Source organism: Gallinula chloropus, assembly GCF_964237585.1.
Source record: "Gallinula chloropus genome assembly, chromosome: 16".
NCBI classification, from domain to species: Eukaryota; Metazoa; Chordata; class Aves; order Gruiformes; family Rallidae; genus Gallinula; species Gallinula chloropus.
Window position 1 is genome coordinate 12,271,127 of NC_140101.1, and position 24,657 is coordinate 12,295,783.

The 24,657-nt window shown below is 55.1% G+C and overlaps 1 protein-coding gene across 1 annotated transcript; it reads left to right on the forward strand.

The window, feature by feature from the left end:
• Positions 1-7,655: 7,655 nt before the first annotated feature.
• On the forward strand, positions 7,656-24,339 carry L3MBTL1 (L3MBTL histone methyl-lysine binding protein 1; the record flags this gene model as incomplete). Its single annotated transcript, XM_084271589.1, has 21 exons — positions 7,656-7,791; positions 8,806-9,029; positions 9,717-9,861; positions 10,016-10,154; positions 10,863-10,986; positions 11,594-11,703; positions 14,170-14,254; positions 14,891-14,995; positions 15,178-15,313; positions 15,801-15,901; positions 16,875-17,026; positions 17,837-17,913; positions 18,340-18,425; positions 18,970-19,080; positions 19,342-19,456; positions 19,681-19,780; positions 20,728-20,925; positions 21,254-21,300; positions 22,208-22,365; positions 23,291-23,353; positions 24,205-24,339. The coding sequence occupies 21 exons, from the start codon at positions 7,656-7,658 to the stop codon at positions 24,337-24,339; spliced, it is 2,547 nt and encodes an 848-aa protein (XP_084127715.1).
• Positions 24,340-24,657: the final 318 nt, after the last annotated feature.

A 24,657-nucleotide genomic window follows, 5' to 3' on the forward strand; every position in this document is an offset into this window, starting at 1 on the left:
CTCCGGCGGCTCGGAGATCCCAGATAGGTGAGGGTGGGGGCGCCGGGAGCCCGCAGCGCATCATCGGCCGTAAAGCGCCCAGCGCCAGCCTCGGGCTCCCCGGCACCGAGCGGCTCCGCGCCCGCCGGCCCGGTCGTGAGAAGGGGCGGAGAGCCCCGGGGGCGGGGGGGGGAAAGGGGGGGCACCGGCCCGGTCCCGTCCAGCCCCGCGCGTTGCCATGGCGACCTCCCCCCCGCCGGGCAGCTCCCCAAACCCTGCGGCGGGATCAAACACCGCCGCTGCGGCGTGGAGGAATACGCGCGTTGCCATGGCGACGGCGCTCATTAAGTACATGCATTCTCAACCTGCCCAATTACCGCCCCCTCCCCCGCGCACACCCTCACGCACACTCACACACGGCCCGGCCCGGCGCCCCTCCCGCCGCGGGTTCCGCCGTCCGACCCCCCCCCCCTTCCCCATCCCCATTCCCCCCCTCCTTCCCCCCCTCCCCGCCCGGTACGGCCCTGTTGGCGGCCCCGGGCCGGGCCGTGCGGGCGCCGCGGCGGCGGCCCAGCCGTAACGCGGCTCTACGCAGCGCACGCCGGGCCGGGCGGCCCCGCCGCGGCTCGGAGCGGAGCCCCGGCCGGGCCTCGGCCGCCGGGCCCCGCCGTGGAGGTAAGGAGCGCGGCCGGGCATTGCCCAGCCCGGGAGCCGCCTCCCCGCCCGGGCTCTCCGCCTTTGATGCTCTCCGCAGGCGAGGCCCTCCCTCGCCAAGCGAGCGGGGCCGGGGCCTGCTGGGGCCGGGGTGGCGGGGCCGGGCCCGCCCCGCGCCGCCCCCCGCAGCCGGGGCGGCCCCGGGCCCGGCGGGGGAGGGAGGTTCCGCCATCGCCGCCCTTTATCGGAATCCGGCCTGGGCGGCCCGGGCCCGGCGGCGGTGCTGCGTCCCGGCCAAGCGGGGAGACGGGGAGTGGGGCTGCGACCGGCCGGCGGGAGCGGAGCGGGCCGGGGGGTGCCCGGCCCTGCCCTGCCCGTCCCGTGTCGCTGAGGGGCCGCAGCGTCAGTGTGCGGCGCGGGGTCTGTCTCTGCGCCCAGCGCTGGGGCAATTGAACTGCGAATTAAAACAAGGAAAAGAAAGGACCTGCGTCTCCTTCAGACTAGTTCTGTACTGGTGCGGCCGCGGGTCCCGCAGGGCGGACTGGTCTCTGCTGGGGGTGTGAGTGCGAGGCGGTGTCCGGGCACCGTGCGGCAGAGGCAGGGCATGGGGCTGCTCGTCCCTGGCTTTCCTAAGGGATCCTCTCTGGCACGCACAGAGGTTGGAAGCCCTTTCCAAGGCTGGACACTTGACCATGGTTCCTTCTGGTGTTTCTCAAACACCGGGTCAATGTGTGCTGTGCTGGAGTTGACACCAGTGTGGTCCTTCAGGGGGTCCTGCAGCATGGAGGACGTTAACCCAGCCTAGGAGAGCACACAGCAAACAGTCCAGGATACAAAGGGGATGCTCCACATGGTCTAGGACAGGTTCTGGATTTGTGTCTTTACTAGTTTTAAAATAAAAGACATTTGGAAGTGTGTTCAGCCTAGAGAAAGCTGTGGGGGGACCTTGTTGCAGCCTTCCCGTCCCTGAAGGGAGCAGAGAAACAGGAGGGGAATCAGCTTTTTAAAAGGGTAGAGAATGGCAGGACAAGGGGAAATGGAGTGAAGCTGGAGGAAGGAAGGTTTAGATGAGATATTAGGGGGAAGCTCTTTACAGAGAGAGTGGTGAGGGGCTGGAATGGGCCACCCAGAGAGGTGGTGGATGCCCTGTAGCTGGAGGTGTTCAAGGCCAGATTGGATGGGGCCCTGGGCAGCCTTGTGTAGATCCAGGCCTGGAGGTCGGTGGCCCTGCCTGTGGCAGGGGGTTGGAACTCTGTGATCTTTGGGGTCCCTTCCAACCAAGACCAGTCTGTGATTCTATGATTCTGCGACCATGTATCAACCCTCTTTAGATATTTCTGCCACCTCGTCACCATAACTGGTAGAAGAATGCCATGTGTTACACCCTAGCTCTGTGTGGGGCTGGGTGCTGCGGCAGGGCTGGTGCTGTCCGATGGCAGCGGAGTGGAGATGCCCATGTCCTCTCAACGGTGACTGGGGGTCTGTACCCAGTCAGAGCTTCTGGGGCTTCAGGCTGCCTTCTGGCCTCAGCATTGGTATGGGATGGTGTTACCTCGGGCCCTTCAGGGTGGCACACGGGATCACCGGTAACTGCTCATTCTCCCTATCCATGGGTCTGAACAGATCCAGGAACTTGTCCCAGTGGCAGTGACATTCCTGGGGGCAGCAGGTGATACCCAGCCCAAGTGTCTCTGCTCTGATAGCTGTGTATGAACCTGAAGCTTGATGCTCTCTTGCCCTGGAAGATCTCTGTCTTCAAGAATCTATTTGCTATTTTGAAATCAGCATTTACTGCACACAAGGGCATGTTGTCCTGTTTGGAGATGTTGGTAAATACCATGGTCCATTCCAAACCTGACCCTGTGCTGCAGCAGAACATAGGAGGACTTTGTGGCCCCTGGTTTCTTCAAGAGGAGGCTTTGCCTCCTGGGTTTAAAGAAAGAAACAATCAGATTTGGAAGGGAATAGGGGTGTGTGTGTGTGTGTGTTTGTCTTTATCTGCTGGGCCACCTGCCTCTGCAAAGGGTGTTATGGAGCATGCTCCTGTGTGTGTATCTTCTGCCCTGCTCTTAGTCTTTTAAATGTCTTCCCTGGGCAATGCCAGAAGACAGGGGAGGATCCAGAGGAGCAGCTCCCGGCCAACCTTAGGTCTGCTGTGCTCTGATGTACCAGTTGCGTTTTTAGCATGATCACAGCTGGTACTTTTACTTAAAGGCTCAACTTTGCCTCTGGAGGTAATTCATAACCTATACACCAGCTGTTGTTAACCTACAGGCATGATCTAGAGAAGGTTGCCCAGGGCCCAATCCAACCTGGCCTTGAACACCTCCAGGGATGGGGCGTCTACCCCCTCTCTGGGCAGCCTGTTCCAGTCCCTCACCACTCTCTCTCTGTAAAGAACTTCCTCCTAATATCTCATCTAATCCTTCCCTCCTTCAGCTTCCATCCGTTCCCCCTTGTCCTGCCACTTTCTGCCCTTTTAAAAGGCTGATTCCCCTCCTGTTTTTCTGCTCCCTTCCGGGACTGGGAGGCTGCAATGAGGTCCCCCCACAGCCCTCTCTTCTCCAGGCTGAACCAGCCCATCTCCCTCAGCTTCTCTTCTTAGGGGAGCTGCTCCAGCCCTCTAATCATCTTTGTGGCTCCTCTGAACCCTCTCCAACAGTTACACATCTTTCTTGCATTGGGGGCCCCAGCTCTGGACACAGGACTCCAGCTGGAGCCTCACAAGGGCAGAATAGAGTTGGACAATCCCCTCCCTGTCCCTGCTGCCACCCCTCTTCTGATGGAGCCCAGGACACCATTGGCCTTCCAAGCTGCAGGAGCACACTGCTGGCTCATGTTAAGTTTCTCCCCCACCAGAACCCCCAGGTCCTCCTCAGCAGGGCTGCTCTCCAGGAGCTCTTCTCCCAGTCTGTATCTGTCTGGGATTCCTCCAGCCCAAGTGCAAGACCTGACACTTTGCATTGTTGAACCTCATTAGGTTCACCCAGGCCCACCTTTCCAGCCTGTCAAGATCCCTCTGGATGGTTTCCTTTCCTTCTAGGGTGTCAACCACACCACTCAGCTTGGTGTCATCTGCAAACTTGCTGAGGGTGCACTCAATTCCATCATCCATGTCATTGGTAAAGATGTTAAAGAGAACCAGTCCCAAGACAGACCCCTGGGGACACCGCTTGTCACCAGCTTCCACCTGGACATAGACCCATTGACCACCACCCTTTGTCTGCATTCTGTCAACCAGTTTCTTACCCACTGGGTGGTCCACCCATCAAATCCACATCTCTCCAACTTAGAGATAAGGATGTGGTGGGGAACCATGCCAAAGGCCTTGCACAAGTCCAGGTAATGACATTGGTCACCTTCCCTTTGTCCACTGATGCTGTCACTCCATCATAGAAGGCCATACACACATATGTACTCGTACGTGGAGGATGTGATTGCAAGAGCTTACTCACTGAAGCAAAGCAGGCTGAGAAAGAGAGCCTGCCTCTGCATGGAAGGTGTCGTTGAAAACTCTTCCTTCCAACCTGTGTGTGGTGGCCTGTGGAGGGACCACAGGTCAGGGTGTATGGGTGGCCAGGCTTTCCTTGGGTGGCTTTTCTCCTCTTTGCCTTCTCCAGAGTGGGAGCCTGAGGTCACTGGCTGTCCTCTGGCAGAATTTTAGATCCCTGTGGACATAAAGGAAAGACTGAATGGCAGACTTGTTGGGGAGTGGGGCTCACCTACACCTCCATAAGGTGTATGGAGTTACACTCAGTGCCAGGGAAATGGAGAGCTCGGGGCCTTGCTGATGAGTCCCAAATAACTTCCAGCTCTACAGTTGCTTGCTAGTTTAGAATCTGGATGGTGGGGTTTTTTGAAAGCTGCTTTTGGCCTAATTCTGGTCCTGTCAGGGCAGCAGAGTTTTACCAGACATCACTGGGACACATGTAGGCCAAAAGCTTTTTACATCCCAGGTAAGTAAAAATTTGGAAAATGAAGAAGCCTTTTGCTCATCGTGGAGAACAGTCACCAGAAGGGGATCCATCCTGTTAGGCTTTTTTTGCTAATTGTTGTGCTAGTTTGCAGGAAGTGTGGCCTCAGTCCTAGGAGGGTGGTTCAAGACCAGACTGGATAAAGCCCTGAGAACCCTGGTCTGGCCCATAGCTGACCCTGCTGTGAGCAGAAGGTTGGATTACAGCCCCCTGAGGCTCCTTCCAGACTGAATTATCCTGTGATCTTTGGGTTTGCCAGAGACTCCTTGAAGTGATCTCTGTGGTGCTGGTACCTGCCCAGGCTCTGGCTCCATGCACTGAAGCAATTAGAATTGTCATGCTGTGGGCATCCTCTCCCTGACACCTGTCAGAGGTCCTGCTCTCAAGGAGCAGGGGTGTCCAAAGGGATGTGTGTTGGTCCCTTTTTCTTGCAGGTACAGTGATGCTAGGGCAGGCCATACGAAGATGCTCCTTTACAAAGATGCTTGCTCTCCTCTCCCCTTTTTCTCATAGGCTACTCCTGACTTGAGATATTTCACAGCAGGTTAGGCCTCCAAGTGGGTTTTCTGCCAGGGTTTTCAAAATTGGGAGCTGCAAACTATGTCTTCAGTCCTGATTCTCACTCCTGTGGGTTGGGGATGGAGCTCTGCAGCCAGGGTGTTGTGTCATGCCCGTGCCTGTCCCACCAGCAAGGCTCTGGAACATTGCAGGGCAGTGATCCAGAGCAGTTTGTGCAGGGGTCATCTCAGAAACCCTGAGGTAAAGGTTGAACAGCATGTGTTGTGGCTGATGTGAGCAGTGTTGGTGGTAAAACCATGGAAGCCCTTGAGAAGAGGTGGGAGCACCCTGGGAGTTGATGGATTTCAGCTTTGGCAATGGTGTGCTTGCAAATTCACACCAGCAATGTTCTTGCTGCTCACGTGTGACCTCGGAATAGCTTTGGGCGTATGTCCCTCCGTGGATCTTAGAAGGAGAAAAATGTGGCTTGAGACATCTGTAACCATAACGTTTTATAGTGTCCAGGACCTTTGCTGCTCTGTGAGATGGAGGAGGACATGTACTGGAGGAGTAGTTTGCACCAGTTTCTTCTCTACACGTGCTCGAAAGTCAGGAGTTGGCACAAAGCATTATGAAAATCTTTCCACCAACAAGAAAGAGGTTGCTCTGGCCAGAGGTGCCAAGGGAGTCATGGACACCACTGCTGAGGGCAGATAAAGAGGAACAGGAGGGACAGCTTGTTGTAGGGCAGGGCCACGGGCTGGATGGGCTCCTCTGCCTCTCCTGAGCTCCTTGGAGGCTCCTGACCAGCTGAGCTGGGCTGCCCAGCTGAGGTGTGCAGAGAGGACATGCTCTTTGCTGCAGCAAGGCCTTTCCCCAGGAGGCTGTTGGAGGAGGGATTGTCTGGTGATTAAGTCCTAAATCTCAGTTATTCAGTTCTTCCAGTGTAAGGAATAGCACTGCAATCATAGAATAACAGAGTCTTTAAGGTTGGAAAAGATCATCAAGTCAATGCAACGCTACCATGTCAATTAAACCATGTCCCAAAGTGCCATGTCTACATGTTTTTTGAGCACCTCCAGGGATGGTGACTCCACCACTTCCCTGGGCAGCCCGGTCCAGTGCTTGACAATTCTTTTTGGGAAGAAATTGTTGCTCATACTCATTCTAAACCTCCCCTGATGCAACTTGAGGCCATTTCCTCTTGTCCAATTGCTTGTTACTTGCGAGAAGAGACTGACCCCCACCTCACTACACCCTCCTTTCCAGGGAGTTTCAGAGAGTGATCAGGTCTCCCCTCAGCCTCCTCTTCCCCACACTAAACCCCCCCCCATTTCCCTCAGCCACTCCCCATCAGACTTGTGCTCCAGACCCTTCTCCGCTCCGTTGCCCTTCTCTGGACACTCCAGCACCTCAGTGTCCTTCTTGGAGTGAGGGGCCCAAACCTGAACCCAGCACTTGAGCTGCAGCCTCACCAGTGCCCAGGACAGGGGGTGGTCACTGCCCTGGTCCTGCTGGCCACACCACTGCTGACACAGGCCAGGCGATACCTCTGGTGTTCTGTGTAACCCTGCGTGTCCACTGCTGTTTCACTAGGCCAGGAGCTGCACCGAGAGCAGTGCCCAAGCACCTCTGGCTTGCAGGCAGGCCCTGGGCTGGGGACATCCTGGTGGCACCCTGTCTGCTAGGGCACGGCAGGGGCCACTGTTGCCCAAGGACAGGAACCAAGAAGGCAGCTGGCAGGGCCGCAGTGGCCAGGGCCAGCTAGGAGCTCTGGTCAGCAGGTGAGGTCTGGCAGACCAGGCCAGGACACCAGCTGGCAGACCAGGTTCTGCTGCTGCACTGCAGCATGGACAGACTGAGGGTGGCCTGATGTGGAGCCCCTGAGCACATGGGTCCCAGGGGAGGCTGGTCAGGGGCAGTAGTGCCCACAGAGCCCTGACACCTTACCTACTCCTTGAAATTCATGGCTAAATGGGTTGAACATCACCAGTCATGTGAAAAACTCATTTGCATGCAGTGGTCTTCATGTTCCCCACCCCCTTCCCTTCCCAGTTAACTCCTATTGCTTGTGGAATTCTCTTTTGCAGTTAAAAGATCAAGGGTGACTGCTCAACTGGAGAACTTCAGGGACCTCCGTCCTCTCCAGGAGGACTGGCAACCCTCAGTCACAGTCTGTGTCAGAGTGGAGTAGGCCCCAGTGGGAGCCAGGAGCAGCCATAGCTTGTGGTGGGCCTGCTGAGGTCATACCATCTTATGGTGGTGCCAGGTAAGAAAAAAACCTTTTGTGTTTGTAGGTTCTGAGCTGGTATCTTGCAATAGGGGCTTCACTGGGTCATGTTGGTACCCACTGTGACCTTCCTGCTGTTCTCTGTTGGGTTCAATGGGCCATTAATACATCTTCCTGGGGTTTCTGCTGGGAGGTGGTGGAATGAGAGGGACCATCTTCCTCACTACCTTTCTCACTCCTTTGTTGTGTTTGTCCTTGTATACAACTTGTTTTTTTTTCTTGCTGTCTTCTAGTGTCTCCCTCTGTGCCCAGGCGAGGTGATGGACAGCAGAGCAGAGATGGAGGTGGTGAGAAGCACGAAGGGGAATGCTGCTGGGGAGGTCAGTGTCCATGTGGTCACCACCGAGAGCACTGTGCAGAGCACCCACCTGCCAACAACTGCCTTCATCATACCAGGTATGCAGGACTGTCCTTTAACTGGTGCCTCCCCAGCCCTCTTACCCCACATCGATACCTCTCTCTCCTTGTGTGTCTCTGCTTCTCCCAAACATCGGGAGACAAAGCCACACTGTTGCCACTGCCACCTCAGAGGTTTTCTGGGGCACTCTGACATCACTTGGACAATTTGTGGCCAATCAAGACCTCTTGAGTTTTGAAAACCTCTCGACGTTTTGTCCAGCAGGACAGTGTGAGAGAGTATCAGAAGCTGTGCTAAAATCCAAACCCATCATATCTTCCAGCTTCCTTTGGTCAGCTAGATAGGTCACTGTCATAAAAGGAAATTAAGTTGGTTAAGCAGGACTTTGCCCTCAGGAACCTGTGCTGGCTATGACCAGTGACTGTGTTCCTTCTCAAGTGGTTTTCAGTGACTCCCAGAATAACCTTCTCCATAATTCTACCTCACTGCAGTGAGACCAACAGGCCTGTAATTACCAAGGTTGTCCTCCTTACTCTTTGTGAAAACTGGGACAATTTTCAGTCCAGCTGACCACTGTCTTTCAGGAGCTGTACCAGCAAAGCATGGATGTGTGTTAGGTGAGATCAGGGATGTTCTTTAGAAGGAAATCTTCCAATTTTTCCTGCTCCCAGTGCCCCAGTTCCCACTGCAGAGAGGCCTGACTGTGCACTGTGTTCCCTTGAAATGAAACTGAACTGGAAGGTGTGTTCCAGGGGTTTGCCAGCATGCTCCTGCCACACCAGGGCACCCTGGCCATGGGAACAGGCCGAAGTTAGGCTGAAGTAGGAACCCTTGAATATGGATAGTGTTGGTGTGACACCCCAGCACAAGCCATTGCTGGCTGCAGATCTTGGGTCAGGCTGCCTGGTTCTGGGTGCTTCAGCCCACAGTGCTGAGCCCCCAGCTGGGAGCCTGTTTCTCTGTCATTTTGTGCTGCCTTTGGGCCCTGTCTGTGTCGGTTCAGTGTTCTGTGTATGCCTCTGGTTGGTTGTTTCTTTTCTTCCCTTCTCAAGCAAATGCCACCACTATCAACCTTCCCACAAGCACCTTAGAAATTCAGCGATTCCCCCGGGAACCACAGAGAAGCACAGGGGCTGACAGGCCGGAGAGAGGAGCAGGGAGTGAGCCCATCACAGCTACTGTCATTCCCCAGATCAGCGGGGTGCAGACCTGCAGCACAGTCCGTGTGCTGGAGTGGAAGGACGGGGTGGCTACTTTACCTGGGAGTAACCTGAGGGTAAGTGTAGCCCTGGGGCATTGTATCTGCCACCCCACCTCCCTGCTGCTCCTTGCAGCTGCTTGCCCTTGTAAGCGGCAGTCCCCCAGCCTGTGACCCCTGGCGGTACCCCCATGCTAGCTGGAGGATCCCTCACTTGTTCTGGCTCTTTGAGGTTCTTGTGCTCCATCCCTCTGCCCCTCCCATCTTAGGAGCTTAGCAGAGAGAGCACACACAGTGCCTGGGGGGGCTGCAGCCTTGCTCAGGGAAGCAGAGACATGCTACCTGCTGTGCAGGGCATCTTTCCTTCCCAAGCTGTGCCGTGGAGCTGGCTCTCAGCAAACTCCTGCGCTCACCCTGGAAACAGTGGCCTTGTGCTCACCAGACAGTGGGTGCTTTAGGTGTACCCAGGGCACCGCACCCTCCAGCCATCACCCTGCCCCTCACTGCCAGCTGGGGCTGGTCTCACCCAGGTGAGGCAATGTGCTTCTCCTGGTGAGCTCCACTTGGGCACAGGCTCTGAGGAGAGTTAGCGGGACGGGTGACTCTGGTCTCTTCTATGATGGGAAGAGCTGTTTCTGTGTTGGATGCACTAATGACCAAACCACATCCCTTTATTCCCAGAGCTCCCCTGTAGCTGTCGAGTCCCAGTTGTACCTTCCTCCTTGTTAACTGTTTCCCTTTTTTTGGTGTGGTTCAATTACATAGTTCCGAATCAATGAGTACGGGACACTGAAGGTGGTGAGTGCTGATAAGGTGCCTCCAGTGGAAGCTGTAAAGGAAGGTCACACAGATAAAGATGAGGACTCAGAGGTGGCACCCACCAGCAGGGACAATCCTACTGTGGCTCAGGGTAAGGGCAGCATGGTGGCACTTCTGGGGTGGGTACAAGCATCTAGCAGGCACTATCTGGAACAGTGAGTTCCAGAGGTAAATATCTCCTGCTTCCCACTGTCCTTCCTTTGCTGCACCTTTGTGCCTCACTGCTGCTCTTCTCTCTGATCCAGATGTGCCAGAGCAGACCAAGCTAACAGCAGCAGAAAGCATGTGCCACTGTGATACCTGCGGCCGGAGACATGTGTCGGATGGAGCCCGGGAAGGCAGGGGCTTCTGCAGTGAGCACTGTCACCAGCAGTTCAAAGAAAGGTAAAGGAAGGGGAATGTGCTCCAGCCAGAGCCATATCTGTCAGTCTGTCTGCCCTCCCTCCACTGGTCCACACACTCCAGCAAGGGATGCAGGCAGGTATTGGGACCCCGCTTGTCTCCTCCTTCCCTGTAGGCAGGTGGATTTCGGCTCTCAGACAGGGTAAAACCATGACAGCAGTACCCTGGCTGCAGTGGAGCCAGGGGATGAAGACTTGTCCCAGGGGACAATAGGAACCACAGGAGCCAGATTTTCTCCTGCTCAATTTGTGGCCTCATAAATATGTACCTGCTGGAGCAGGGCTGCAGTGGGAGTTGGCTGCAGCGGATACTTTCAGGCTCAGCAGCAGTGGGAGGCATGGCTCATGAGCACATTTCCAGCCCCTGTGCTTCCTAAGGTGTGACTCCTGGGACTTGCTTTCCAGTGTCTCTGGGATGCAGCTTAGAGCTCTGCCATGGCACTGGATTGCTTTTGATCCATCCCTGGGTTCAGCTTTCTGTAACCCAAGTGTGTGAGAGTGGTTCTGGTCTGTACCCTGTTCTACCCTCTTGCCAACTTGTGTGCCGAGAGGAACACTTTCATTAGGAGGGATGGGAGCATGTGTGAGTAAGGAATGGGGTAATAGATCCTCCAGCAGCCCCTCATTACTGGCACCCCAGCCATTGGCACGTGCCATGTCACAGTGGTTTATTCTCCCTTCCTCTGTGCAGGTCTGTCATTGTGGAAAACTCCGCCAGCAGCACCAACGCCACTGAAATCCTCAAGCCAGTGAAGAAACGAAAGAGGAAGGACTACCAGAGCCCTTCTGAGGAAGAATATGAATCTGAGCAAATGGTAGGAAGAGGGCAGGGAAGGCATGTGTGTGCATGTGCCAGTGTCAAGGATGGGCCATGGGCCACCCCTGTGTGTACTGCAGTGTGCACAGTGCTCATTGGTGCTTTGCAGTGCTATACCAGCTGTATGTTGGAGTAACCTGTTGACTGTTAATGCCAAAAAGACTTGGATGTGTGGAGCATCAGGGCTTCTACACACTTGGCTGGTTGTTTGGCATGCTGAGTTCCTTCGATCAGGCAGTGCTAGACACATCCTGATGGGGCTGTAGGTGTTGAGCCCTCAGCTGCTCCACTGAAGTCCGTGTTGAAGTAAGAGTGTCTGTCTTTGTGCTGTGTGTCCTGGGGAAGGTAGAGTGCCTTTGACAGGGCTGATTGCCAGCCCTGGTTATAGCAGATCCACTCCAGGTGTGATTGCTACTGCTTAGCACCAAAATCCCTCTCAGGCTTCCATCAGCAGATCCTCCTGGCTGCCCACTTCTGGGCCAAGCATCAGGCAAATCATGAATGTTGTGGAGGCCTCATGTGGCCCTTGGCCCCAGTGTGAGGATACAGCACACACATAAACCCAACAAACACCATGGGTTTCTGTTCTGTCTGCTCATGTCTAGGAGGAAAAGCAGGAAGAGAGGAAAAACTCCACGGGAGACCCTGCCATCAGCAACGTGGAGGACGAGGCGTGGAATGGGAGCCAGCACGGTATGGAGGGGCTGGGCAGGCGGTGGGGTGAGCGCTTCCACCATGGCTGTAGGGTCCCACTGTGGTGTTGCAGGGCTGGGCCAGCATTTTGGTGTTCCAGCAGAGTCAGAGACCCAGTGCATCATGCTGGTACATGTTCCCCAAGGCTTGTAAGCTCCTCTGCTTGCTTGATCCTGCTCTCTCTGTCTCTTTTCATTTCTCTCCTTTCCTCTCTATCTCTCATGTAAGGGTGCACCCTTACAGATACGTCTGTGTGCTCTTCAGGCACTGGGCTGTACTGTACAGTGCTTTCTGGTCCTTCCCCTTGGGAGCTGAATTTATTACTTGCTCCAAGAGGCACTATCCTGAGCTGTAATGTGGCTCTGCGCCATGTCTGGTTTTGTCCCACCTTTGGATGGTGTTATGGGGAACTTCCCTCACAAGATCTGGAGCTCACAAGTTTGATAGCTGCTCCTGTAGGTCTGATGCTGCTGAGGCTGGGTGATTTGGGGTTGTCTCTTCTCATGGGGATATATTCCTGGACCGTATCAGAGATCTCAGACACAGAGTTGTTCACACAGGGGGAAAGGAGACACGCTGAGGGATGCAGCGTTTGCTTGGTTGGTTTTTTCCCTGCAGTATGATGGGGGTGAGTGGGAGGGAAAACTTTTATACTGAAAATAAACATTTATGGGAAATCTTTTTGTCTTTGAATAGTGAAAAGGTCATACTCAAAGTAATTTTAAAGTGAAAGTGTTAGTGTCATATTCCACAGCCAAATGTCAGGACTAGCTAAGGCTGGATGTCATTAACCCCTGATGTTACACTCAGTTAACCACTATTAAAAAGGCATCTTGTACTTCCTTGCCAGGTCCTTTTCTCTAGAGTCCGAGCCCTGAGCATGTAACCTTCCCTGCTGCACTCCAGCAAGCAGTGCTGAACCTTGTCACTTCAGCATTTTCTCTTATTTCAGAAGTACATCAGCAAACAAAATATGTGCCAGGACTCTTCAGTGCAGCAGAGCTGGTGTATGCTCTGTCTCCAGGTGTACGTGTCCTTCTCCAGAAGTGCAGAGTTTGTACTTAGGGATTCTCCAAACATGCCTGCTACTGTTTTCTATGTCCTAAAGAATAATAAAGGGGTTTGTCACTCTTAGTAGCAAAGCACCTAGGTTAGTAATCTTGCTCATTGAAACTCAGCTTTAATTTCTCACACAAGTTCCTATTTTTTCCATCTCCACTTCCCCTAAGTCCAAGGGAGGAAGGGGATTGGTTTGGCTTTTCCCCTGCATTTCTGGCCTGCCCTATCCAAGGCTGTCTGCCATGGCTGAGCTGAAGCTGTGAATTACTCAGTGCTGGACAAGGCACAGCACTCCTAGAGTCCTGTCAGGTGCTATGGAGCAGGGAGAGAAAGTGTCTGTAGAGTAAGAGATAGGCAGTGGCCTCCCAAAGGTGTCAAAGGCATGAAAGATCACCTCCCTGCTTGTGAAGAGACAATGCTGCCTTCTTTTCATGAATACCATAAGGGTAAATGCATCTCTAGGGCATAAGGCTGGTCCTGTGTGCCAAGGGGGAGCTTGGGTGGTTGTCTCAGAGCAGAGGATAGCAGAGCTGGTGCTTCTGGGGCTGTTCAGCTTTAAGAAAAGAAGGCTAAGAGGGGATCTGATTAATGTTTAGCAGTATCTCAAGTGTGGAGCACAGGGGGAAATGGCCAGCCTCTTTTCACTGGTCTGTGGGTACAGAACAAGGGGCAATGACCTCAAGTTGGAGCACAGGAAGTTCTGCACCAATATGTGGAAGAACTTTTTCACACTGAGAGTGAGGAAGCACTGGGACAGGCTGCCCAGGGGGTGTGGAGTCTCCTTCTCTGGAGAGATTCCAGCCCCATCTGGATGCTGACCTGTGTGACAGGGACCTAGGGACCCTGCTTTGGCAGGGGGTTGGACCCGATGAGCTCTGGAGGTCCCTTCCAAGCCTGACAGTTCTATGATTCCCTGGAGCAGTGGTGGGAGGTGAGCCCGCTGATGGTTTGACTGGCCAGGATCCTGCTTCCTGCAGCTGTGAGTGGTTCCCAGACCTCTGGATGGATTGTACTGGCTGCCCCAAATCCATCAGTGCTGTGGCCATTTCAGATGTACTGGCTGGAGGAGGACTGGTCGCAGAGGTGTCCCGATGCTTTGCACGGGATGGCTTGTCCCTCAGGCTCCTTGGAGCTTCACTAGAGCATTGTGCAGTGACAGAGCACGCGTGGGCCATGGGGGCCTGCGTGAGAGGGGTCCTCTTCATCCCTCCTCGGACAGCTGGCCAGGTTTGCTGGAGAATGGGCTCTGGTAGGATGGTGCTGAGCTTTGCAGGGACGCAGGACTGTGCATGAGAGCGGGATGTGGCCCCAGCAGGACCCGTGCGCTTGCCTGGCCTCCACGCTGCCCCGAGGCAGGCAAGGATGGGGGCTGGAGCGGACCCTCAGCAGCGCCTCTTGTGTGTGCGTTTGTGCTGCGCTCAGGTGCCAGTGAGGAGAAGAAAGAAGGCTGGTCTTGGGCGTCCTACTTGGAGGAGCAGAAAGCTGTCGCTGCCCCTTTAGATCTCTTCCAGGATGTGAGTTGGGATTTTCCTGTCTTTTTTCCTCTTTCATCTTCTCTTTTCTTTCCCTTTTTTTCCCACCCCTCCTTCTCCTCTCTTCCTTGCTTCCCTATTTTGCGGGACTCTGAGTGATAAGCAAGCTCCCATCTTCACCTGGAGGTGACCAGTCAGCTTCCAGTTTTGATTTGCCCCAAGTCCCACTCCCCAACAGGATGCTGTCCCCCATCCCAAGCCCCCCCACATTGGCCAGGGATGCCCCTGTGGCTCTGGCAGGGTGGTGGAGTCTTCCCAGCCCTTCCATGAAGCCAGGTGTGGGCTCTCCCGAGGCCGTGTTGCTGCGCTGCACCCCTGCTCCCAGGCTTCTGATTGCCAGGTTGCAAGAGGAGCCAGGCCCGTGCCCTGCTCTCCCCAGCCGTGGCTGCTAGCCCAGGGACACCCTGCCCTGCCAGTAGCAAGAGATGCAAACCCACAAGAAGGTGGAACAGTGTGTTTTTCTATGGGAAAAGAGTTAAAATTTGGACGACAGCAAAACCTGTGGCCCACAATCTCCTGGTCCCAGCAGCTCCCATTGCCTGATGGTTGCTCCTTGGGATGGTTCTAGACCCAACTACCAGTGTCGTTTTCTCACTGCAGTTTAATTTTTCTTTCCAGTACCAAGTAGCTTCCCAGCACAAGAATGGCTTTAAAGTGGGGATGAAGCTGGAGGGGATCGACCCGCAGCACCCATCTATGTACTTTATCCTGACAGTGGCTGAGGTAAGGTGCCTCCAGTTTCCATTCTCCTTGGTTCCTCCTGATGCTCATACAGCAGGAGGTCCTGTGGGAGGGGAGGTGCTTATGATTTGACTCTTGGCTGAGATTGTGTGTGGGAGGGAAAGTGTCCCTTGGGCAGGGGCAGCAGGTTTCCACGGTCCTTTTCCTGCCCTCCCCATTGGTAGGTGTGCGGTTACCGGATGCGCCTCCACTTTGATGGCTACTCTGAGTGCCATGATTTCTGGCTGAATGCTGACTCCCCTGACATCCACCCTGCTGGCTGGTTTGAGGAGACAGGGCACAAACTCCAGCCTCCAAAAGGTAAGGAGTTAATGGTCTCAGTTGGTGGATCCTGTTGAATGAGGGGCATGAGTAGTGAGCTGCTGTACTTAGAGCTGGAGATGGGGACCAGGTGGCTCCATGTGGCCCAGGAGCAGATGCTGTTGTGCTGAGAGGGTTCCACAGGACATATCAGTCACCCATCACATTGAAGATCTCTGATCACTTCCATTTTGAGGCAAAGCCCTGTGACCCTGGATGTCCCAAAGCTGGGCTGAAGCTGGATGGTCTCTGGGAAGGACCTGAGCTCTGGGTTTCCACTCCGCTGCTTACTTTTCCTAGCACCCCTTCAAAATCAGCTGTTGTGCATAGGCCACAGGCTTTGGGTTCCCCAGGGCTTCTGTTGACCCCGTCTTCCCACAGCAGGGTGTGCCTGGTGGGATGAGAGCTGTCTGGGGATGGCTGGGCTCAGCCTCCTGACCTCTTGGCTGCTCTCTGTGAACTCACTGCCTTCGTTTCTTTTCCTGAGGGGTTGTAGGTTATAAGGAAGAAGAATTCAGCTGGACAAACTACCTGAAGATAACAAAGGCTCAGGCAGCTCCAAAGCACCTCTTCATGGTGCGAAACACTGTGAGTAGCAGCTTCGTCCTGCCAGAGCCTGCAGGTTCAGGTGGGACTCCTTCCCCTCCAGCTGAGGAGAATGCCTCTGCCAGTGCTGGGCTTTTCTCTGTTTGCCCACAGTGCAAAGGGTGAGGGGACTGTACAGCTGGCATTGCATTAGGAGATGCAGCACGCTTTGCTGCTGAAGGTCTGTAGCTTGGACATTGGTTTGGTGTGCCCAATATTAGCATTGGTCTGATTCACTGTTTCATCCAAATCAGTCTCATGGGCAGTTAAATGTGTTGCAGAAGTCCTGGTGAGGGGAAGTACCTGCTACTGTCAATGAGGCTTTTGCCTCAAGCCCTCAGTTTCACAAGTATAATCGTTTTGCTTCTGTTTCATGTCTTCTTTGTTTGTGTCTCTGCCTTGTTCTTCCTGTGGCAGCTTGGGCAAGGAAAGCGGGTGCAAATCCCGCTGGTTTCTTTGTCAGCTGCAGGGAAAACTCAATCTATCAATAAATCAGCCTCTCAGAGTTACTTAAGGTGTTTGAACCCTCCTGCTCAGTGCTGCAGTAATCCCACTGGCACGTGTGGTGCAGCATCTTCAGGATTTTAGATCCAACAAATAAAGGCAACTGGGGCTGAAGGGCCCCATCCCAGCTCCCCCTGCCAAGCCTAGGGCTTTGGTGGCTGCTAACGCTGAAGGAGAGTGATTGCACACACACCTTTTGTGACAAAATCTGAATCAGTGTAGGCTGGAGGCTCTGTTTCTTGAAGGTTACTGTTTCAGGTCCAGAGGGTCTGAAGATTTCTTTGTGTGGCCAAGCCCAGTTAGTTACCCTCTGCCTCTTTTCTTGCATGCATTGCAGGACACTGCCCTTCTGGGATCCTGGGCCTGCCAGGATGCAGGGGAGGGTTTTGGGCAGATACCTCCTTGCAGCAGGCAAGGGAAGTCATGAGGAGGGTGTTGGCTCTGAAAGAAACCTGTCTGTCTCTCCTTGCAGCACGAGGCTTCCCCAGGCTTTGAGGTGGGCATGAAGCTTGAAGCTGTGGACCGCATGAACCCTTCCCTGATCTGTGTTGCCACAGTGACTGACGTGGTGGACAATCGGTTTTTGGTGCACTTTGACAACTGGGATGATACTTATGACTACTGGTAAGAACACAGAAGCTTCTGAGGTGTTGGGGAGACATTCTGCCACTGTTTCAGCAGGAGTGGTGAGGTGCTCAGAAAAGCACAGGACAGTCCCAGGACACTGCTGCAGTCAGGCCACAGTGGTCCACAGAATCAGAGTGTCAAACCTGTGTTCTGGGATACAAACCTTCACCAGCTCTGTGTCACCTCCTGGGACATTGCTATGGCCCTGTAGTTAGTATGGAAGGAAGGTGGGCATGATCACATGCTATGAGCTCACTCTGAAACTCACCTAGGACATAGAGCCACCTCGTCTCGAGGAGCTGTGGGACTGCATTGGTCTCTGTCCCACACTGCTCTTCATTTGCTGGGCCTGGGAAGCTGCCTGATCTGGCCTGGGGCAGATCTGGGAAGCAGCAGCACCTGTGCTGTGACCTACTAGGAGCTGTGACCAGGACATTAGCCCCCTGCCCTATTGCTCATGTCTCACTGCTCTGAGGTCTGAAAGGCACAGCCTGTCTCCCTGCTCACAGCAGAGGGTTGCTGTTCCCTGGGCAGCTCTGTGGCTGGGCTTGCCCTTGGGCCGTGTTTGTGTCCTTCCCCTTGAGCTGGAGTTCCTCTGCTCTGGCCCTTGCCTTGCCAGCTCGTGGTTCCTGGGGTCACTGAGGGACAAGGGTGCTGTAGACCTCAGCTTCTGCAGGGGCTTTTGCAGGTGGTGCAGGCTGGAGGGTGCTGCTGAGTGGCCTGTGCTGGGCCCCCACAGCCCGCACTGCCTGGCGGGGATGAGCCAGGTATCTCAGCCCTGTGTAAGAGTTTGGGGGTGTTTTCTAGGTGTGACCCCAGCAGTCCCTACATCCACCCAGTCGGATGGTGTCAGGAGCACGGCAAACCCCTCACACCTCCTCAAGGTGAGTCGGTGGCCTTGGGAGTGCAGCCTTTGCTGGCTTCCCAGGGTTGCATGGGGAGCCAGCAGGTGCAAACCCCATGGGCCTTGCTTGTCTGCAGTCCCAGAATGTTTCCTTTAGCAAGGCCTCAGCCAGGGAGGCAACATGCTGCTCTGAGGCTCCTGTACATGCATTCAGCTGTGTGGTGATTGTGTCAGGCCCAGTGGAGGCACAAGGAGGACCCATGCTGTTTGTGCAGGCCCAGATGGTTCTGCTTCCATGTACCCTGGATTCCATGGTCCATATGAAAATAGCAGCACCTCTTCTTGTCTCCCAGGTTCCCGTGTGCCTGGCACAGAGTTGGTTGGTCCTTTGAGGCAGCAGGGCATTCTGGGATGCTGGCCATCTTCCTGCAGGCGTGTCTCACCTTCTGTACCTTCTCCCTTCTAGATTATCCTGACCCTGACAACTTCACCTGGGAAAAGTACTTAAAGGAAACGGGAGCATCTGCTGTCCCAGCCTGGGCCTTTAAAGTGGTGAGTGACATGTCATCTGTTCCACTGGGCAGGAATTTGGGGTGTCTCCATTGTCAGGTCTTGGCTTCTGTGGAAAGTCAAGTGATGTTCAGTCTGCTCCTGCCACAGGCCTGGAGTTCAGATCTACATATGGGGTTCAGAAGTCAGAGCTACTCTGGGGAAAACTGGGAGAAATAGGAAGTGTGACCATCCCCTCAGCTAGTCAGGAAATTGTTCTGGCTTGTTTGACAGTTGATGCCTCCAACTGCAGCAACAGCAACTGTGTCCAGCCACGTGTGGCTGCAATATGGATCCCCATAATGTGTCTTTGAGCCCTTCTTCCCTTGGGCACAGCTTTCCCATCTTGTTAAAACACAGCTCAGATCCAGGAGACCTGTCCCCCTTCTCTCCTGGTGCCACTGTGAGCTGGGATGGCTCTTACCCAGACAGGCCAGGGCTGGGAGCTGGGCTTGGGGAGCACACACTGCTAGGAAAGCTAACAAGGGGTGTGAGAACCTGAAGCACAGCCCTGCTCCCTGCTGACCTGGGTTCTTCCTGGCCCCAGCGCCCACCTCACAGCTTCCTGGTCAACATGAAGTTGGAGGCAGTGGACAGGAGGACTCCTTCCTTCATCCGAGTGGCCAGTGTGGAGGATGTGGAAGATCACAGGATAAAGGTGGGTGTTGGAGTCTCAGTGCTGAGCCTGTGTCCTGGCATGGGGTTGGTTTGCTCCTGTCCTCCCCAGCTCTGCTGCCAGTTACAGTGGCAAACTGCATGGAGGTCTGTGGAAGCAATGGCAGGTCCCAGTGCCCACCTCCAGGAGTGGAGCACAGCCTTGTGCTGCAGTTCAGCTCTACCTGACAGGTTGGAGGGCTCCAGAGCTCCTCAGGAAGGCACCCTGAGGTTTGAAGGGTGACCTCTCTACTTGTCTCCCCAGATTCATTTTGATGGCTGGAGCCATGTCTATGACTTCTGGATTGACGCGGATCACCCGGATATCCACCCCATAGGCTGGTGCTCAAAAACTGGACACCCATTGCAGCCTCCTCTCAGTAAGTCCTGTGCCTGGGTCAGTCCCTCCTGCCAGGGCCCCCACTGTGGGTGCACAGAAACAGGAGGGCAGATGCTGGCTGAAGATGGGCAGGGAGGAAGGGCTCTTCTGTGGAGTTCACAGTTGGAAAAGTCCTCCCTGTTTGCCACAGGCAAGGAGCCCAGAGCCCTGGATCTGCTGGGCACCACAGGTGTTACATGCTCTCTCCTGTTTCTCCTGGTCTAGGGCCAAAGGAACCTGCCTCCTCTGCCCACGGGGGCTTCCCAACCCTGGGCTGCAAGAGCATCCCTCACACCAAGAGCTCCAAGTACAGCTTTCACCACAGGTGAGTTCCCAGCACAGCTCGGGGAGGGGCACCACTTCCTGGCCAGCCCGTGCTGGCCCTTCCTCTGCTCCTCCATGCATGTCAACTCCCACCAGCACCCAGCCCAGCTGAACTGCAGCACCCTGCACCCCCTGCATGCTTGGCTATGCCTCCTGCTTAGGGGCAGCCCTTGGTCCCCCCAGGCCAGGCTCAGAGGCAGCCTGGAGCCTGTGGCTAATGTAACTCTTGTAAGCTCCTACTCTGTGCTTGTCTGGTGGCACCCAGAGCTCCTGGGGCTGCCCTGTGTGCCTATCCACCTGTGGGGACAGATGGGCTACACAAGGGACAGTGCCTCTGAGAGGCTGTTCATTGATACTGGCTTTGAGGGCGATATTTCCTGCTCTTCATGAATGCCTTTCACTGGGAGGCTGTGAGTTGGGAAGTCCTGAGAAGGAGCAGTGCATCTCCCCAGCTCAGTCAGTTCCTTGCACCACCTTTTCCAGGAGGAACTGGGCACAGCGTGGTGCCAGCCCCAGCACAGCAGGCTGCTGTTGAGAGGAGTGAGTATCAGTGAGGATGAGGATGGCAGATCTGGCTCCCAGGGGTTTCTCCACTGGTCACACTTATGACATTTACTCCCTTCTCACTCTGGGACTAGTCCAGATGCCTGTGGGGACAAGAAAGGGAAGTTGGAGACTCTGTGAGCCCTAGTGGCCTCCTTGATCAACCACTGTGGTGATGAGGTCACTGTGATGGCAGTGGGGAACATGGGATGGATGTTTGTACCTGGAGGGACTGGGTGTCCTTGCCTGTGCACCCAGCCCCAGGAATTTGTTCAGCAGGTCTTTACTCTGCTTTCTGTGGCCAGGGCTGCAGCTTCTGGTGCTTGGTGGCAGGGGGGTGGCCTGGCTCACCCCCCAGTGCTGCTCTGAGCTGGGTCCAACGCTTGCCTCCCCTCTGTTCTCTAGGAAGTGCCCGACACCAGGTTGCGATGGGTCAGGACACGTGACTGGGAGATTCACAGCCCATTACTGCCTCTCAGGGTGCCCACTGGCAGAGAAGAACCAGGGTAGGCTCAAGGCAGACTTGTCTGACACAGAGGCCTCAACTCGCAAGAGGAACCTGATCGGCTTCCCTCAGCGGAAGAAATCTCGGCACCACGGCAGGTAGGGGCAAGTCCCATGTCCCCACACAGCACTGCAGGGCCCCTCTGCCACCACGACTGCCATCTGAGGGAGGGGTGGCCAAGCCAAAGAGGCTCCTTGATCGTGGGTGATCACAGTTGCTGACAGCTGGCATTTGTCCTTCCAGCTCTGTTGGGCACCTCTCTTGGTTTTTCTTCCCATGTTTTGTGTCTTTAGCTGTCAACCCTTTGGGTCGGGGTCTGAGAGGTAACCCTTGCTCCCACTGCCAAGGCGTTGCTCCGTGCAGTGTGGAGGAGGGGCCTTGGGCCAGTCCCAACCCAGTTGGAAATGAGTCTTCCTGTCTCTTTAGAGGGCGACCACCAAAGTACCGGAAGATCCAGCAGGAAGACTTCCAGAGTAAGTGTCATCCTCTGCTGCTGTGTCATTGCAGGGGCCAGGCTCAAGCAGCTGGGCTGGTGGCTGTTGGAGACAGGTCTCCCTTGGCCCACTCAGCCACACCTCATGCAGGTCAGCACCAGTGAGGAGCTTGTGGTTGACTGCCAAAGCTGACCATCTGAGAGGAACACCCCTGCCTCTTACCAGAGCTCTGCTAGGTTCCCTCATCACGTCTCTTGGCTTATGCCTGAATCCTGGAGTGCTTTAGGGCAGGGAATTAGGATCCCCCCTCTATGGCAGTGCGTTTTCCCCAGCACTTTGTCCTCCTCACACAGGGGTGCTGTGCCTTCAGCCTGTGGCTGCTGTACCCCACACCTTCAGTGTGGTTGGGAAGTGCCAGGCAGACACGGCAGCACAGGAACTGGTGCTGAACAGTTTGCTTGGTGGTCAGTTCTGGTGACCGACGTATTCCTATGACTGACGTGTTCTAGCCAGTGTCTGTTTTACCATAGGCTGTCCAGCTGCCTACCCCAGTGCTGGGGTGAATGAAGAGGATCTCTTCTCTTCTTGGTAGCCATCCATGGCTCCTTGGAGCAGAGAGCAAGGAAAAACCTTTGTTCAAAATGTGAAATGAACTGAAGGATATGGGGTGGCATTCTGGGGTGAAATTTGACATTGAAATCTAGTTCAGTGTGAGAACTGAATGAGTGGAGGTGGTGAGAACAAGGCAAAGCCAAACTCTTGTCTAAACTTCTCCCACCATCCCACCAAACTGGACACTTGGACACTATGTCTTGATGCCTGGACCCATGAGATCATCTGGCCAGCCCTGAGCCTTCCTTTGGACAGGGCCCTCCCCAAGGCTTGTAGGATAGGATGGGATGGGGTGTTCTTCTACCCTGTATGACATCTTGGGTTTTATTGCCAGATATTTCTTCAGACAATATGCACCAGTCGCTCTTCATGTCTGCCCTGTCTGCCCATCCCGACCGCTCCCTGTCGCTCTGCTGGGAGCAGCACTGCAAACTCCTGCCAGGGGTGGCTGGCATCACAGCAACAACAGTGGCCAAGTGGACCATTGATGAGGTAAGATGGTTTCAAAGGCTGCATGCTGGCTCCCAACCCATTGGCATGGCTGGTAGCACTCTACCTGGCTGTGCAACGCCATGGTACTTGCACCAGGTACAGAGGTGCTTCAGCAGCCACTTCCCTGGTGGGCAGAGCATGAGCCTTGGTGGCAGCTTCTGAGAAGCATGTGCAGAACTACAGGTTCTTGCTTGCCTTGACTGTGACACTAGCCCAGGGCAGGCAGTTGAAGACAGAGTTTCTTCATTTAGCAGGTTACAGTTTGCCAAAGAAAACAGTTTAATCTTTGCCAAGTTAAAAACTGAAACCGTGGACTCTGCAGAATAGAAGTCACTTCCCTGCTTCTCTGAAAAGTAGATCTTTACCTCAGATTCAAGGCCAGGTTGGATGGGGCCCTGGGCAACCTTGTCTAGATCCAGGCCTGGAGGTTGGTGTCCCTGCTTGTGGCAGGGGGTTGGAGGTCTGTGATCCTTGGGGTCCCTTCCAACCCAGACCAGACTATGATTCCATGATTCAGATTCTTCATCATCACCTTCATTCAGTTTGAGCATCTGCAGTGCTCATAAGGCCTGGGTAGCTCTCGCACCAGCCCCAGCAGCCAGCCCTGCCTGATTTCCCCATTACCTTCCTGTGTGTGCCTCTCCTGCCCCCACCCCTTGGTGGAATTGTCTCACTGGAGATGTCTTGTTGGACATGAACCTCTTGTAGCCCTTTCTGCTGTGTTACTGGAGGAGGCCAGCACCTGTACCCTCATCCCAGGGTGACATCCTCGTCCCCTAGGCATGGATGGGTGCTGCAACTGTAACCTTCACCCTGACAGCCACAGAAGCATTTTCCCCTGGGGAAGTGAGGATGAGGCCTAATGGGGGGCCTTGTGGTGAGAAACATTGCTTCTGTTGTCTCATTTTTCTCTGTTTATTCCAAGGTCTTTAGCTTTGTTCAGACTCTGACGGGTTGCGAGGACCAAGCCAAGCTCTTCAAGGATGAGGTGAGAAGGGTGGGAGGATGAATGCAGGTGGCCAAGGACAGCTCTGGCAGCAGGTTGCTGCTGGAAGCTGAGAGCACATCCAGCACCTGGCAGTGATCCCTCCCTGCAGCCCTGCTGCGTTCTGAGTGTGCAGCTCTGCCCATGCTGATGTGGCAGGAGGGGAGACACTGACCCCCAGGGAGCTGTGCTGCCCTGGTCTCCCAGCATGGGTGAGTGGGGATCCCTCTGAGCAGGCCGTGATTGGGAGCTGGAGGAGGATGGTGCTGCAGCCTTAAGAGCACCGTTACCTTCTGCAGGAAGCTGCTTACTCTTCACCCATTCATCCTTCCCCCACGTTCTTTCACCAGCACAGCAGTTGGGTGGCATTGCTGCCTGCTGGCCAGGTTCCTCACTTTCAGACCCCTCTGTGCACAGAAGAGCTGCATTCCAGCCTGCCCAGTACACCCAGGGCAGGCAGATCCAGGGCAGGCGGATCCTGGGCAGGCATCCCAGCCAATTGAGGAATGGCCCCGAGCTGGTTCCTGACTGGCTGTGTGCACTGCCCATTGTGCTGTGGCCAGAGGTCAAGGACAGCTGCAGTGTGAGCTCCTGGGGCAGCCCCTAGAAGGGCCTTTTCCCCTTTCCACCTCTCTGCCTTGTTCCTGGGTGTGTGAGCTCCCAGCTCTGGTTTATCTGGGACAGCGTGGGAGCACTGTGGGCGCCTCTGCCCTGCTCCCTGGGGATCGCCTGTGGCACCTGACTGGGGGTGAGTGTGACTGTGCCTGTCCCCAGGTCATGCTTGTGCTGACCATCGCTGGGAAGTCACAGCCTGGGTTTTGGGTGAGTGCCTTTGTCCCTGCTCTCCTCTCCAGATGATCGATGGCGAAGCGTTCCTCCTGCTAACGCAGGCTGACATCGTCAAGATTATGAGTGTCAAGCTGGGCCCGGCACTCAAGATCTACAATGCCATCCTCATGTTCAAGAATGCTGATGACACCTTAAAGTGACTTTTCTTGGCCCGATCGGGACCCTCCCTCAGCACTGGTGCTGCCAAACTGTCCGGTCAGGACAGAGACTCCCTGACTGACCGCAGCTTGTCATGTCCTGCTCATGTCCTCTCAAATGCTGCATCTCCACTCTCCCACCAGTCCATGTCCCATCCTCTCCCTTCCACTCCGCACTGCCCTTCTCTTTCAGCGCTGAGTACAGGCTGACCCCAAGGCTCGGGGCAGCTGCAGAGACAGAGGGTGGGCATGGGACTAACCTGTCTTAGTGTGACAGCTGCCCCTGTGTCCTGCTGTGACTGCACCGATTTGGGGGGTGTG